Below are 17,484 nucleotides of genomic sequence, written 5' to 3' on the forward strand. Positions count from 1 at the left end.
GTCTTCTAGATTGCATCTTGGCTTGGATTGCGTGTTCGCGGTAGGAAATTTTTTGTTTTCTATGCAACGTTATCCTACAATAGTGTCATGAATGAAATCAGTTTTAGATCAGCATAAATTTGATCAAGTGGTGTTAGTACACACACGTGAAGGAATTCTAATATCGAGGCCCACAATCTCGCTCGCTTTGCTTTCGCTTTAGGTCCATGTCGTCATTTGTGGGCCTTGACAACATATGATGTAATATCTATTCGTGTAAACATTATGACTGATCAATAAAGCTAAAGCTTGTTCCTTAAAATAATTAGAGTTTTTTATGAAATAACCATCATAAATGATAAAACTGAGTTCCACGAAAAAGGCCACATGATTTTCGATTCATATTACTGATATTGTCCATGGACCTTTTTTTTAGAATACGCCTTGTGAGACATAACATGGACCATATCATCCAATTATATGATTGTGATACAAGAATATATAATTATCTCTATAATTACTCACAGGGCATATATTCAACACAAGTTACTGTCAAGCCTTCTAACTGGTCACAACTCACAGGTATCTTGGTACCTTGGGGGCCTAGCCAATGATTTTGAAATGTAGCTGTGCTCAGGTCAGGTGTGTCCTCATCGTTGCTACTAATCATGCACTTGCAGTCGTTGTGATGCCACCGGCTAGGATGCTATAAGTAGGCATGGCACCGAGAGCGATTTGAGTGGGAGCCAAGAGGCGTACATGGATCGATCGGAAATGTTGGGTGACGAGTCACGTACGTATCACATCACGCTTGTTTGCTGTGTCAGCCCACTTCAATCTCGCACCGCATGAATGATTGGATTAACTAGATTGCTCCCTGTCGACGAAACCTCCGTGTCTTGTTTAGCTGTGAAATTCCAGAGTTCTCACCAGAGCTAGTCTTCACGTGTCCGTCTGCAGCGACAGATTGATGGGTGGCGCATCTAAAGAACAATGGCTGAGACTTAAAAGAAAGACTTGCAAACTAAGCCAGATTGCTAAGGCTCCACGTGGTAATTCCGTGGATTGAGTTTATCCATCTACCCAACAAGCCTCGTAGCCGTTCTCTTTTGTACTATTCTCTCCGATCTCTCTGTCTCACCAAAATTGTCTGAACTTTAACAAAAATTGAATGTAACTACCTACTAAATAGTGTTTAGATACACCTAAATTTTAACGAAGTTAAGATACTTTTAGTGTGACGGAGGGAGTAAGTGTCGTTTGTTGTAAGCTATAAGTTCAGCTGACATTAACTGAGCCTGACCGAGGTGTTAGTCAGTAGGACGACCTTGGGTTTGAGCCTGGCCCGTCGATTGCTTGAGCCAGATTTCGAGCGTCACATATGATTGTCATTGCAGCAGTCACCAACAGAATGTAACTAAATGACTAAAAGCAGCTCGCAGATGGTTACACCTTACACTGACAGCAGACCAATCAACAGCGAGAAGGGAACGATTAGCGTCACTTCAATCACCAGCTGGTTGTAGTCGAGTCCACCCAACCTGTTCCATGATTGACTTCATGTTGATGCTGGAGCTGGTGCATGAGCACAAGCATTAGCTAGCAGCACTGTGGATAGCACACAGCACAGACTGAATCGGTATATTTGTTGTGCTCTGTATGCAGTATGCACATTAGGACTAAACCGCATGATCCATCCATGTACAACCATCCAAGGTGACAGAACACTTGCACCCAGTTAGCAAGCTGACGCGACCCAAAAAACAAAAGAATACACAGCAACTGATGTGCAGCAAAGAAAAAGGTAAACTACTGGTAGATTAGGCCATAATTTTGGCTTAGTCAGAGACCTCCTATATTTCATATCCCGGAGTTTTAGTTCTCTCATAACTTCCTATCTTGCACATTCCTCCACTTGGCGATGGTGATGGTTATGGCGATGGGAGGAGCACGATGTGTTCTGGGTTTTCACCTCTCGGGAGGAATTGCAGCAGCTGACGTGCCTTTCTGGGTGGATATGGCTGAAGCGAGGGCGATAGGCATCAGGCAGAGGCCCTTGTTCTGAAGGTACTGCATTGCTTTGGTGATGCTTGTTTCCATCAGCTTTATAACTTCTTGCTCAAATACCAAGCTATCTTCCGGGTCTGCTATGTCCAGTAGATTGCTACGGCCCTGGGGAAAGCATGGCAGTGTAATAAATTGAGCACATGGGCATTCTAGAGAAAAGCAAGAACTTCCACGAAGTGTTGATACATCAGCGTGAGTACAACTAATTTGGATTTTGCTACACATAACTAAAGAGAGAGATGGAGTACAATATAAATTGTAACTACAGTGCAAGTGGAGGTCTAAGATTCCTAAAACAAGCCATCATGTCATAGCTGTGGTTTGAGGCATTGGAATTAGATGTGTTGATATGCTACTGAAGAAAAAAAAGTAACACGAGGAGGAACAAAGACAACAGTTTCAGACAGTTATTATTTTGATCTAATCATAATCTCCATATATTTTGACGAAAAACTGAGAATCGCCATAGCAGTAATGATCTCAACATTGGGGGTGCAAAAAGTATGTCATTGTCTATCCGATGTTCTTGACGCCAGGAGTCGCAACAATAAACTATCAACTTTATGCAAATAAGTTTGGTACCTCAGTTTGAGAATCCGCGAGGAGGGGAAGAACTGCCCCAGGAGCTCCTAGCCTACTCATGCTCAAGACCTGTAACGAAGAAACCAGGACGATTTGTTACAAAGGAAAGAAAATGTGGAAGAATAACAACAATCAGGGAAAGTTACTACTCATAAACTTGTTTGTGCCGTACCTTCACTTGAAGCTGAAGAAATTTCACATAATCAATTATTTCATCAAGCATTGATGACTTATCTGCCTGTTAAAAGCAAGAGATGGCTATTGATTAAGAATTTTATATCGAGCTGACTAAGAAACATAAGAACTCCCAAATCGGCAGCCAGCCCACCACAAGATATGCGAATTTCGCAGATGACATGTGATCATGGTGCATTGCTGGTACTGCTAGAAAAGTTCAAATTTGGAAAATTCTAGTTTGGCAAAGTGTTGTTTACGAACCAAACATGCCCGGAATTTTAAGCACAACCAACAAGAACTGAACCAATGACATAATACGTGAACCCTAACTGATTAATATTTGGGACCAATGTTAGTTGCACTGTTCAAATCTTAAGATCCAAATAATTTGCTTGCTTCAGTTGTTTCAGTGGGCCAATTTAAAACAGTACTTCAGTAGGTATGTTCCCCTGATGTGTTATCACTTATTACCATATATCTCAGTCACTTTTGGTTTCATTATATTCAAGTTTTAAAGATTAAAGCTTCCAGTGTTTTATTAAAGATATGTTCATTGACAACCAATTCAGATACTGTGAATTGTTATGATGATAGCAACTGTGTGCTCAATAGGGGGGGAAATATTTTGCACGTTTGTAATACCATACGTAAACACACAAAAAAAAAAGGTTACCTTATTGGAGTTTGGTACAAGATCTTGGAGATTTTTCATCCTCTCTGAAATTTTCTCTCTGCGAAGCTGCAGCACAAGGCAAATTCCAGTCAAGACTATCCTAGGGCATGCGACCCACATACGCAGACAAAATAATAATCCAATTTAAATAAATTCTACAACGTTTTTACTTGTCTAATGTGCATGTCTAAGAAGACTCACCCGTTCAGCAATACTATGAGGGTCTGTTGCCTGTCCACGACGAGCCCTTGCACGTGGCTTTGCGCTGACAACATTTCCATGAGCTGAATTTGCTTGGTGTTGCGCATCATAAGAACGGCTGATAGGTACAGGGTATTCACTTTTATTGCTATGGATCATAGATGTTATCTGAATATTTGCAAACAGAGTCCAACGCAGTTAGATATGAATCCAAGGTAAAAAGAATAAGAACACTTAATATGATAGCAAATGCTAAAGAAAACCTTTGAAGGAATCAGTGCCCCTTGTGGTTCAGTAACTGCCGTCGGACTACCAGAAACGAAAGAAGGAAGAGGAATATTGCACATTGTATATTGCTCCTGCAATATGAATAACTGAAGTTAATTTACTGATACTTTTTTGGGTGAACGAAAAGTTGCACTCTTGCAGTTATAGTCTTATAGAAATTGCTGTTTAGTGGCCGAGTTCTAAAATTAAAACCTGTTGTTCAGCCTTCAAACCACCAATAGCTAGTTGTGATTGCTGGGCCGTAGCCAAAGATGAGATGCTACCATTGGTGAATCCTTTGCTATCCTGTATTGCCACAAGAAGAATATTTCATTAAATGAACTATATACAGTATCACCAACATGGTTATAGTTGTATCTTTATCACGAGCATTACATGTAGTGATACCATGGTAGCCTTATCAGATACTGGAAGGTTCCCATTTGAATAGCCTGTATTGAACATAGCAGCATTTTGTGCCCCTTGATAACTGAAAGCTTCTAGGTTTACTGGTTCCATGTAGGAAGAAACATTTTGGTATGTGGAACAGAGAGTTGAGGCTGAAGAAACAGCTTGTACATCAGCAAGAAAAGCTGAAATTTCACTCTCATTGCTTTCAATTGAACTAGACAAGGCATGAGGTAGTTCGAGAAGGCCAGGGGTATCCAACTGCGCGTCAAATATTCCAGGTGTTGAATTGCACTGAAGAATCCCTTGAGGGATTAAATTGCTTTGCAGACTGCCATTGTCCTGATGTTGCTGAAGCTCCACGAGGCTGTTCGCAGGCTTATCCTCTGATAGATTCTCGCTGGGTAATAGATCAGCCTGAGTGCTGTACTGCAAACATCCATTTGTAAACACAGCAGTGTTCTTTTCATGCTCATCAAACTTCAAATTTTGATCTGATCTAGCTCTGAAATATCCTGTAGGTGGCATAGTTCCTTCTTCTGCATATGGTTCCACAGAGCCATCAACAAAACTATAATTCTCAGACGCAGAATTGCTAGGCCATGATGAAAAGAAGGAACCAGCAGGGTAGTCCATCTTTACACCCTTACAAACTGACTTCACAGCCTCTGATAAAAAATATTATGGAAAAAGCGTCTTCTAGGCACTGAAAGAACCCACAACTGATGATCCTGTCATTCTTCCCTGAAACGAGAATCTAGCTTGATTCTTAAAAGACAGTTTCTGACGAGCTGGGTGTTCTTATTGTACAAAGCTGTACCCTCGAAGCTGAATGAAGTTCAGAAACAATTTTTAGAACAAAACCCTGCACAGCAAAGTAAACAGTTGTCAAATATTCAGAAATTGCATTAATGTGAATAAAATGCCCACATGGATATAATTAAATAAGAAACCTAATACATAATATAAGATCTCGTTACAAAGTTAAGGATGTTGAAGTGGCATATTTTGCACAACACGCGTTAACCACTTAAGAAAGCCACTATTAAGTAGAATTATATATTCTTGGTCTACGACAATACGGTTGACAAAATCTCCTAAGCTGAAAAAGAAAGTTGTCATGTTCATTTGATTCAGCAAGACATTTTCTACAGCAAGGATAGGTGAACTTTTAAAACCTGTTGCAGTCTGTTCTCTTACAGACAGCTAGACAGCAAAGCTTTGTCAAACAGTTGAATTAAGCGTTTACTTTATACTATATACAATACACTTGAGAAAAGCAGAGGGGCACGCATGGACGGAAGTATATGATTCTCCTTTGATCATTCTTTCAAATGAGCATGACTTCCCTTCTTTATTGTACAGTCAATTTTGGCAACTGTTTCTCTTGGAAAAATGTGGAAACTGATTCAGACATGATAAAACACGACAGACAACACACTATCTTCCATTTTCCCCATATAGGTGACTGAAATTTTTATGCATCCACGACACAACGAGCTCAATATTTCGCTCTCGCTAAAGGTAGACGGCAAATGCCATACGTCAACATATGCATATGCTTCCTCCAGTTGCTCGCAGGCATACTATATACCACTACTTATAGGCGCTCTGTTCCTTGTCTAGGCAGTTACAAGAAGAGTAATTCCCATATGATAATTACTACTACAAGTAAATGCCCATCAAGTCTAACTTTCACTGTCATGGTATCTCTAACACCACAGCAGGACATCAGGATTCTAAAATGAAATTCCCCATGGCCAAACTCAGAACTAAGGCGTCGGGAACAAATAAAAGCAAATGGAAAGGCATAAAGCTGGCTTGTACGCATTTGTGAGGAGCGAGAATATTAAAACGGGTTAAGCCAATAAATAAATAAATAAATCGTTATTAACAGAAATAGGCGCTTGGATCATATACGCGTTCTGTACATAAATATCACCCGTCCGGATTCTCACGCCATCGTACTTAGAAGTTAGAACCATCATGTAAAAGCCTTGTTCAGTGACCGATAAAGTGGGCATTTTCCCCACTGGGATTTTGTTTACATGAAACAATAGAAACAGACATCAAAACCGAGAATAATCAGGAGCAATAGGCAAAGATTTTTTTTTTTTTTTTGGAAACATGCACGAACATCCAATCCCATCGGTGCGGCCACCCGTCTCTGACATTACACGCGCTCCCTCCCCGTCCCTCGCAGCAGAAACCCCGCCAAGAAACGTCAGCCAGCACACGGCACAACCGTGGCGGAGGTGAAATCAAGCGGAATCAAGATCACTATACCCTCCAAGGTGCGCAGGGATGATAACCCCTCAGGTCAGAAGGTAACACACCGCAGACGCAACGCATGCACCAGGGTTGTAACGAAAGGTTGAGGCCTAAGTACAGGGGTGAACCAAAATTCCGGGTACTCACCGCAGCGGAGAACGGAGACCTGGCACGGAGGCGACGGAGAGCGGTCGGGCGCGCGTAGTCGAAGCTTGTGGCGGACGGATACTGCCGGTGCCGGAGCAGGAGAGAGCGGAGGGGAAGGGGACGGGAGGGGAGGGGACGGTTTGGGCGGAAAAGGAGGAGGCTTTGGCTTTGCTGGGGGTCGGGTGAAGAAGACTGAAGACGCGTCGTTGGACTGATGAGGCTGACGCTGTGGGCTGTGGCACAGCTGTTGGGGCCGCACCTTTTGTGTTTTACCACACACCCTTTTTGTTTATTTCTGCAAAGTCCCTTTTGGTTTTTGGATTAGATGGGGTGGATTCGGTGGAACAGAACACATGTTTTCTATACTTTCATTTTTCTTTTCACCATCTTTTTTGGGGGAAGACTTGGGTAGGATCAGGTCTTAGATAGGATCTATGAGATCAATTTTTTCGCAAAGACAAAACTTGTTGAAAAAATCTGAAAAAAAATCACAACACACATCTATGTTATATATGCAACGCCAAAAATTTGCAACTTCAAATTCGACATACATTTGGAGAGATAAAAAAGATAAATCTGAGTGTGAATAGTGTGAAATACTACTCAACCACATCTGACACTATTCACAATAGAATTTGTCTTTTTTGTTTCTCCAAGTGTAGATCAGATTTTAGGCTGAAATTTCTTGGAGTTGTAGATACAACCTATATGCATGCTGTTTATTCTTTTCAGATTTTTTCGACTGTTCAAAGTATGTTTTTTCTGGATTGATCCTATGATCCTACCTAATGGAGAGATCCTATACAAGTCTCTCCCATCTTTTTTGTTCTTGTAAAATAGACCTGACATGGTCTAACTTTTCATGGTATATTAGTGTGATCGATCCAACACCCTCTCCACCCCTAGATCTGTGACTCCTTCGCTGTGGTGCCAAGTCGTTTCAAATTGTAATTACATTTTCTCTACAGACAAATTATTTATGATCATATGCTAATAAGACACGTGCAAATAAAGCACTACGATATCTCCGAAAGGGTAGCTCACAGTGTCATATAGATAGAAAATTTTGGCGCGTTGGAGGTCTGACCTTGCAATAGACAAGAGACACGGCAACGCAAGCATAGCCATAGCATCACGCAAAACGACATGTTTGATGCGCTATTTTTTCGGCGCCACGACAACGAACGCTGCATCAGTTGTTTGGAACTACTTGTATTTCGCTTCATTGTTTTTGTACTTCACCATATTAAAAGGCGGTGATCTATCTTCGAGAGTTGTCTGATTTCAAGACTTATTTTTGCATCATATATACAACGATGTCCTCTAGAAAATTTTGAGTTTGCTGATTGGTGCTTTCTTCCCTTTTGAAAAATACGAAGCCAGGACTAACTGCCTAAGGGTCCACTCAATTTTCTATGATGGTCTAACAACGAAATTGGTCATATTTTTTACTTTTTTTCTTCTATGGTATATATAGGCTACATGTAAATATTAGGGTGATTCATGGACCATGTCCGCCTATAGATCGACCATTGCTTTCCGGTGGTGCCAATGTCGTTCAACTGCAATTACATTTTTATACGACCGAATGAACAAAGCTAATAGACGTGCATATAAAACATTACATTATCTCCAAAAGGGTAGCTCATAGTGCCATATAGATAGAAAACTTTGGCACGTTGGAGGGTCTGACCTTGCAACGGACAAGAGACACGGCAACGCAAGCATAGTCATAGCATCACACAAAAAGACATGTTGGATGCGCTATTTTTTGGGCACCACGACAATGAACACTACATCATGTGTTTGGAATTACTCGTATCTCCGTTTCATTTTTTGTGTGTGTTCTCCGCGGTTGTTGAAAAGCGGTGATCTCCCTTCGAGAGTCGGCATGTCAATTCTCATAAAAATTAGTTTGATCCTTGAACAAATTATTTGTGATAGTATGCTAATAAGACACGTGCAAATAAAGCACTACGCTATCTCTGAAAGGGTAGCTCACACTGTCATATAGATAGAAAATTTTGGCGCATTGGAGATCTGACCCTGCAACTGACAAGAGACACCACAACGCAAGCATAGCCATAGCATCACGCAAAACGACATGTTTGATGCACTATTTTTCTGTGCCACGACAACGAACGCTACATCAGTTGTTTGGAACTACTTGTATTTTCGCTTCATTGTTTTGTACTTCACCATATTAAAAGGCGGTGATCTATCTTCGAGAGTCACCTAATTTCAAGATTTATTTTTGCATCATATATACAACGATGTCCTCTAGAAAAATTTGAGTTTGTTGATTCGTGCTTTCTTCCCTTTTGAAAAATACGAAACCAGGACTAACTGCCTAAGGGGCCACTCAATTTGGTATGATGGTCCAACAACGAAATTGGTCATAGTTTTTTACTTTTTTTCTATGGTATATATAGGCTACATGTAAATATTAGGGTGATCCATGGACCAGGTCCACCTATAGATCCGGCATTGCTTTCCTGTGGTGCCAATGTCGTTCAATTGCAATTACCTTTTTTATACGGCCGAATGAACAAATTCTAATAGACGTGCATATAAAACATTACGGTATCTCCCAAAGGGTAGCTCATAGTGCCATATAGATAGAAAACTTTGGCACGTTGGAGGTCTGACCTTGCAACGGACAAGAGACACGGCAACGCAAGCATAGCCATAGCATCACGCAAAAAGACATGTTGGATGCGCTATTTTTTGGGCGCCACGACAACGAACACTACATCAGGTGTTTGGAATTACTCATATCTCGGGTTCACTTTTTGTGTGTGTTCTCCGCGGTTGTTGAAAAGCGGTGATCTCCCTTCGAGAGTCGGCATGTCAATTCTTATAAATAAACTTCCATACACTACCTCTAGAAGATTTGCCCGTAGATTTAAGATTTATTATCGCTTTATATTTATAACTATGAGCTTGGGCTGCTTTTGGATGCATACATCATATGAGGGCTTGTGGAAACATCAGACTTTGCAATTTACAATAGTACTGTAATCAACATGTAAAAAACAACCGCCATCGCACTTCGGGGTAAAAGGTAATTTTAAATAACACGGAGGGCCAAAGCGAGACAGCAGCAACGCTGTGGTGTGGATAAAACAACAACATAAGTTGTGTGACCAGGTTTTGGGCTGTGACGTCGCTGTTAGGTGGGCCCTGATTAGTACTCCGGGGGACCCACATTTGGCAGCACCTGGGGAGAAGGATGTTGTGACCCGGCCAGGATTCGATACGATGATGATGATTGACTTTTTGGCAAAACAAAAGAAAACAAAACAAAAGGCACGGTGTACTGCTACCAAATGCGAGCTGCATCATCGAACTTTAATCCCGCTTTTAGCGATGGGAGACTGAACAAATTTCCCGGAAGAAGCGTGAGGGAATCATGTAGGTAGTCCATACAAGCTGGGAAGTAATCTGATTATGCTGCCATTTTTTTTTTGCAAAACATATAACAGATGTAGATCGCTTATAAATACGTACATACACTTACGTCTAGAAATGTATGTACGTCTGCTTTAACTCTATGAGTAGAAGTAATCTGTCTATGCTGCCATTTGCATGTCCGTGGAACACAGTAGACAGTACACTTGCTATCAACTGAACGGTCAGACTCTGCAACGGTCACAAATAATATTTTTCGAACGCGAGATGTTGAACTGAAACGGTAAACTCGGGGTGGGCGCAGGAAACGTGCGGTTCGTTCCGTGGCCGTGAATCGTGGCACGGGATCAGCTCGCAGAGTCGTACTCGGACTGCAACTGCCGCTGCCAGCGCTAACCCGGCCCTTTGACTAAGCCTCTTGCCTAATCATCCGCGAGTCCGCAATGCGTTGCGCAAAAATATGGTTATCGTGGTTTGGTCGACTCACTCTCCTGACATGCTCCGTTGTGATCGTTTTATTGGAGTAGCTCAACAAAGAGTAAAGTCTGAATAAAACCCTGAATTCATAGAGGACGTTGAGATTGAACCCTTAATTTCTGATCCCGGAATTCAGCACCCCGAACTTAGCTTTCCTGGTCACTTTTTTGCAGCTAGGCAGTTTCCAAACAGGGATTCTTCTGGCGTGGCCGGGCTTCTCATCTCTTCGTCACTGACATCAATGACCCACATGTCATATGCATCATCTTCACGGGCCATCTCTTTTCTCTCTTTCCCCTATTCAAATCAGAGCACGTACGTACTGACCCTGCTTCTCCCTGCGTCGACGGCGCCTTCCCCTCCCTCCTCGGTGCCCTCACTTTCCTCCTCGGTGTTCTCACGTTCTCCTCTTGTTTGATCTTCGGATCGTCTAGGTGTAGATCTAAGGCCGGGTGCTCACTATATCTGTAAAGAAGGCACTGGTACTGTGAGGTTTACCTTCTCCTGTAAGGAGGACGAATCCATCGAAGTAGACATGGTGGCGATGGCGACGACGACGGCGCGAGGTCGAACGAGAGGGGTGGCGGCGGATCTTCCCGTCGACACTGCACTAACCCTAATCGGTGGGTCGTCTGGTGGGGCGAGTGGCAGCTCAGGGCAACCTCGTACCTTGTGCCACTGGCCCCCACCACTCTATAGTGCGGCGACAGGGCCCACCAACCAGCGAACGGTTGGGCGCCCCCGATCAGGGCGCGGACGAGGTCAAGGGGTCGTGCCAGAGCCGTTGGGCTCTGGTGCGGTGGAGATCAATCCTAACACCTCTGACTCCCCAACGTCCCCGGCGTTCCCTTCTCGGCGGTGCCCCTTCAAAATCGCCCGCAGCCTAGACTTCCGGCGCGCGACGTGGAGCTCGACAGCGAGGCCTGCAGCGGAGCACACGACCTCGAGCTCGACGGTGCCACCATCCAGAGCTGCTCGGTCGCCGGGTGGAACGCCATCGCACACCAAAGTAGCACCCCACCGCCGCAGCGCGGAACGTCCACGGGGAAATTGCCTTCTCTTCTTCCTCCCTTGTGTCTCCCTTCTCCATAGCGGCGACGGCGCTGGCGGCCTTGATGGCGCGCGATCCTTGCTGCAGGACCAGAGTTGCTGCTACGCGCGTGCGAGCGTGTGTTTTGACGCAGATGGAGCAGATAGTGTAGGCGGAATAAGTGAATATACCGCGCAGGTGGTGACTGGTGAGGGGCAGCTCCAAGCAGAGGAGGTGTGCGACGGTGCGAGGACGACGAAGACGAAGGGTGGACTTGTTGAGTCAGGTAATCCTGGCGTTGACTGCTGCCACGTCAGCAAACCCCCATGTAGAAACGAGCTTGTGGAGTAAAGACCGGGAATACTAAGCTTGGGGTGCTGGTTTACGGGAATAGCAGTTTGGGGTTTGATCCGGGCATCTACTACGACTTCAAGGTTTATTTTAGACTTTACTCCTCAACAAATCATGCAGGGGATTTCGAGTAGTCAGCCGCGATTTCCAACAAAAAATAAGCATTCAGTCACGACGCTTACATTTATACGCAAAGCATGCTCTTTGCATCCGAGCATTCATCAGTGTGTTTGGCATATAGCATGTCTAGTAGATGATTTATAGTAACTAGATGATACCCAGCGCGTTGCTGCTGGATATTGTAAGCTTCTTAAGAAGTTAAAATAGATTATCTAAAAAAAAGTATTATCTTAAAGGAGCATATTGTTGGCTTCAATGAAACATCATCTGCAAAACCAATCTCGAATACTGGTCGTCCATACATTACACCCTGCAATGGGAGAGGAAATTATGCACAGTACTATAAATGGCAACAGAAGGTTGAACATGAGTTCTAGTCGAGGGCAAACCAACAAACAGGGCACTGTATGCTGCATGATTCTTTTAAAATATTTATACAAATTCCATGCAAAGATGGGAAGTCTTGCCTATATCCTGCAATCCAAGTTGTGGTACTATTGTGTAAGAAAAGGGAAGGATGTAAACACAATATCAGTATGGCATTTCAATCAGTAGGACCAGGGAAGTGTGCATAAGAAGACAATTCCACTTTGTAGCTAGGTAAGCTAACACGGACAAAAAAACATAATTATCAGAAGTCCAAGTTATTTCTCAAATGTACCAAAGTAAATGATGGATGTTTTATGAATCTTTTATTTGATAGGAAAATAATGATAAATAAAACATGAGACTAACACTATGTGAAATATATTACTATATTTTACATAGTGTCAATCTCATATTTTATTCAGAGTAATAAAAAAGAATAATTTGTTTTTATTTGACAGGAAAATATTTTGTGACAAAAATGTGAAAGATAAAAAAGAATTGTTCCTGAGAATTTTGCCCCAACATGCATGCTGTTGCAGCTGAAAGGTACCATTTTACGTTGTAGATAGAATAACACTCTTCGGAGCATTGCCAAACCTGAATAAGAAAGAATATACCTATTTGCAAGAAGCATCAAAAACTGTATCAAATTTTGGTATCGTACATTTAGTTTGCTGAAAGCAAGCCAAGTTGCTACTTCAACTATTGACAAAAGTGCTCTAGTTAATTATCAAAGGAAATATTGACTGACCAACAACTCAACAAAATGCAATGGTTTCCAATCAAGGAATTAATGGACAGAACTTACGTGTTGAACTCAAAGTCCATATTTCCGAATTTCTGCAAAACAAACCAACATACGACGATAAGCGAGGTATGCAGCTGGGTCAAGGTTTGTTAGAGACAGCTAGATATAGAAAAGAAGATTGACAGATAAGATGAAAGATTATTGAGACAGAGATGGTAAGTACCCCATGTAGTACAATAACACATAATGTGACCATCTTGAATTCTGAATGGAGTCATGGAGAAACCAAATTGACATTTAAAAAATGCCTTCATGGAGAAATCATCCTGCATGCGGCTATGCCTGCATGCAGATCCAAACAGAGTAGCCAACGGTACATGAATCCTCAGGCTGGTACAAACAATTCAATCCACGGTAGGAGCACCTTACTGCCCTAGATATGTTAATTCAGATCAATTCTCAAATCTGGGAAAAGTCCCCAGCCAATTTCGGAGCAAAGAGAATGTACGAATGTACAACAAAATCATAGTTGTGTGATGCTTTCAGAGCTATCATAATTCTGCAGACTTGAATGGATCCATAGAACATAAGAAAACGGGCACCGTACCTACTTGATATTCAGATTATCCACAAAAGAGCTATCAACGTCGAGAATTGACAGGACCTAGTCAGCCGGTATACTCGTATTTCGCAGCGACGACAGCAGGTATACTCGAATTCATAGCATGAGGAGATAGCAACTCTAGTCGTTGACGATCCTGCTAACATGCAGTTGTTGCATGGCGAGTAGGTCGTTGCTCTCGGCCCTTAAGAAGTCACGGCCGGAGAGCAAATGAATACATGGGCACTCCATGGAGCTATATGGCGTTGAGATTGAACTACAGAGAGGACAGCAAATGAGGCCGTCAATGGTATGAAGATGATGGGAAGAACTTATAGGAGTGGAAGACGTCGCACAGAAGTAGTCAAAACGACTCATCAGGATGAAGTGAAGATGAAGAGAAAAAAAGGACAATTAACCGGGAAGGGGAAAAGACATAAGGTATGTAGACTCATAAAATCTTTTAGTGCGTTCTGATAATTAAGGAGGGCTAGTGGAAGAGATTTTCACAGGTGGGCCGACCTGATGATGATGTGGCTTAACGATGATGTGGAGGGCTGGGATTGCTCAAAGATGCTTGATGAGGTGGATAGGCTGCAGACTTGAATGGATCCATAGAACATAAGAAAACGGGCACCGTACCTACTTGATATTCAGATTATCCACAAAAGAGCTATCAACGTCGAGAATTGACAAGACCTAGTCAGCCGGTATACTCGTATTTCGCAGCAACGACAGCAGGTATACTCGAATTCATAGCATGAGGAGATAGCAACTCTAGTCGTTGACGATCCTGCTAACATGCAGTTGTTGCATGGCGAGTAGGTCGTTGCTCTCGGTCCTTAAGAAGTCACGGCCGGAGAGCAAATGAATACATGGGTACTTCATGGAGCTATATGGCGTTGAGATTGAACTACAGAGAGGACAGCAAATGAGGCCGTCAATGGTATGAAGATGATGGGAAGAACTTATAGGAGTGGAAGACGTCGCACAGAAGTAGTCAAAACGACTCATCAGGATGAAGTGAAGATGAAGAGAAAAAAAGGACAATTAACCGGGAAGGGGAAAAGACATAAGGTATGTAGACTCATAAAATCTTTTAGTGCGTTCTGATAATTAAGGAGGGCTAGTGGAAGAGATTTTCACAGGTGGGCCGACCTGATGATGATGTGGCTTAACGATGATGTGGAGGGCTGGGATTGCTCAAAGATGCTTGATGAGGTGGATAGGCTGCATGTTAAGAGAAATAAGTTAGTGGGGATGAACTTCTTAGTTATATATGATTTACATCATATGACGTATTATAGATCACCTATTTTTTTATTCTTTTCATATTTTTTATTATTTGTTTGTTCTCGAAACTTAGATGATGTAAAATACATCATCAATTGTTTTTGGCCAAAATTTCACCAATCTATTAATAATCATCAACATGTCTAAAAGTAATAAAATTTACAAATAGTTCATTGGAACACATAGCGACGACTACAAACACTAGCACGAGTCGAAGGCGTGCCGCCATCCTCACCCCTCCATCACCGGAGACAGGCAAAACTTATCGTAGTAGAGCTTGTTGTAGACAGATGGAAAGTCATCGTGCTAAGACCCCATTACAATTGGCCATGCAAAATTTTCAAGTTGCACAAACATTACACATGAAATTGAATGATGGTATCCCCAAAATTAACTTAATTAATTCTAGATGGACCAAAAATTAGCTACGCCCCCTTCATTTACTGTATACATATACTACAATTGGCCATGCAGTAACGCATATTTAAAGTTAGAAACTAGAAAAGCGAACACGTGATGTTTACAACATCTTCCAACATGCTACTCTCAATAACATAAACTTACATCTGCCATGGGTCCGATGGTATAAGCACATATGGATTGATAAAGAAAGAGTTGTGCTGCTTAGTCCATCTAACGTGGACCAAACGGTAAAAACATTGATACAGAATGAAGCAGCCACACAGATTATATGATGTGCTAACGAGATGAGGAACCCATTAGGAATAGTCAACTGGTCCACTGCAGCACGAGCCATCCCAATAACATGAGCATGTACAACCTTGTATCTATGCCATTGCTTTTGACCACCGGATCTCCTCTGATGTTGATTCTGTTGATGTTTTGGCCGACTTTGCCACATGGAAATTTTAGAAGATCCCCCCTCCACAAATGTAGTCTTGTACTCTCCGATGCCTCCTACTCTTAGTCCCACTATGTGATCTAGAAGATAATGGCTGTAAGGTTTGTGGCAGTGTAAAATAAACCATTTTTCATTCACACATATTTGGATCGTCAATGTACTACCAAAAGGCAGCTACCATGGCATTCTCTCTCTGCCTCTCCTTGGTTTATATGGAGAGCAGCCCAAGTGTGTTTCTTTGATGTGTTGCAACTACCATGAAATTAAATACGGGGGCAAATGAACATTGACTCAAAATGGTACCTAAGTTTACAATGACCGTCGTGCTGTAGTTTATGTATCATGTAGTGGCTTGGTGCCATGATAAAACGTGGCAGGGATAAGAACTCCCCTACCATATCACTCCTTACAAATACTCTTTTTTGACAAAGAAAATATATATCAATATTAAAAAGTTCATCATAAATCATATAGCTTTGACATCCGTGTGCCATGGTGCTAAGTTTCTAGTCTCCCATCATGGTGCTTTCTTTTTAACACACCCAATTGCTAGAGCCTGGCGCGTGATTTCCTTTTTGTGATACTTATTTCTTGTTTCTTTCAATGGGACTAGTGCTCAGGCTTGGGCCATGCCAGGACAGCCTAGCACGTCCCATTTGTGCTTGGGATTATGCCGGGATCAAGCCAGTAAGCTCATTAAGCGTGTAGTTCCATGTTGGCATGTCGCATTGTAACCTCAAAGCATCAAAGTACGACCCAGAACATTCCAGGATGCCATCAGGCCACGCCAACACGAACCTAACCTGACCTTGTGTTGCTATAGACAAACAAGCATGGAGAGGGGCAAACATAGCCGCGCAGGGAATGGAAGACCGTAGTTGTGTCCGTCGTGGATGCTCCTGGCAAGCTCACCATGGATGCTCTTGACGATGTGTTGTGGTCGAGCACCACTCCTTTATGGTTTCTAACCATGGACTCATTTATACTTGGTGAAGAGGTGTTGAATCTGGATTCTAGAGGTGGCATTGGAGGAGTGTAGAGGACGAAAATGGGGGCGTTGCCATCCTCTTCACGTGGCTAGCAACTATAGATATCGATCTGGGTTTCTTTTGGTTCCAGGAATGTAGGGACGGCAAAGCACTGGTAGAGAACATGTCTTCTCTACCGGTTCGGGAGAGCCTTTAGTCCCGGTTGACCATCCGGGACTGCCAAAATTGGACTAAATCCCCCACCTTTAGTTCCGGTTGGCATATAAATCGGGACTAAAGGTCATCCACGTGGCAGCGGCGGAACGCTCGAGCTGGCGGATCTTTAGTCCCGGTTGGTAACACCAACCGGGACTAAAGTCTACGCCAGTGTTTAGAGTTCTAGCCCATGTATTTTGTGTTTTCCATTTTTATTTATACATATTCTACGCTAATACATATATATATATTGCATGTTTATGCAC

At 42.5% G+C, this 17,484-nt stretch overlaps 1 protein-coding gene across 2 annotated transcripts; it reads right to left on the reverse strand.

Moving 5' to 3' along the window:
• Positions 1 to 1,659: 1,659 nt before the first annotated feature.
• On the reverse strand, positions 1,660 to 6,933 carry LOC124685187. 2 transcript variants are annotated; one of them, XM_047219517.1, is made up of 9 exons: positions 6,773 to 6,933; positions 4,355 to 5,219; positions 4,160 to 4,252; positions 3,943 to 4,038; positions 3,680 to 3,847; positions 3,479 to 3,544; positions 2,801 to 2,866; positions 2,629 to 2,697; positions 1,660 to 2,151 (listed from the first exon to the last, which is right to left on the reverse strand). In XM_047219517.1, the coding sequence occupies exons 2-9, from the start codon at positions 4,988 to 4,990 to the stop codon at positions 1,948 to 1,950; spliced, it is 1,398 nt and encodes a 465-aa protein (XP_047075473.1). In that variant the 5' UTR covers positions 4,991 to 5,219; positions 6,773 to 6,933; the 3' UTR covers positions 1,660 to 1,947. The 2 variants fall into 2 exon arrangements, with proteins under 2 accessions (XP_047075473.1, XP_047075472.1); XM_047219516.1 differs by having other exon boundaries at positions 4,343 to 5,219; positions 6,773 to 6,930.
• Between the last annotated feature and the right edge of the window lie 10,551 nt (positions 6,934 to 17,484).

The sequence above is a fragment of the Lolium rigidum genome, chromosome 1, assembly GCF_022539505.1.
Source record: "Lolium rigidum isolate FL_2022 chromosome 1, APGP_CSIRO_Lrig_0.1, whole genome shotgun sequence".
In the NCBI taxonomy this organism is placed as follows: domain Eukaryota; kingdom Viridiplantae; phylum Streptophyta; class Magnoliopsida; order Poales; family Poaceae; genus Lolium; species Lolium rigidum.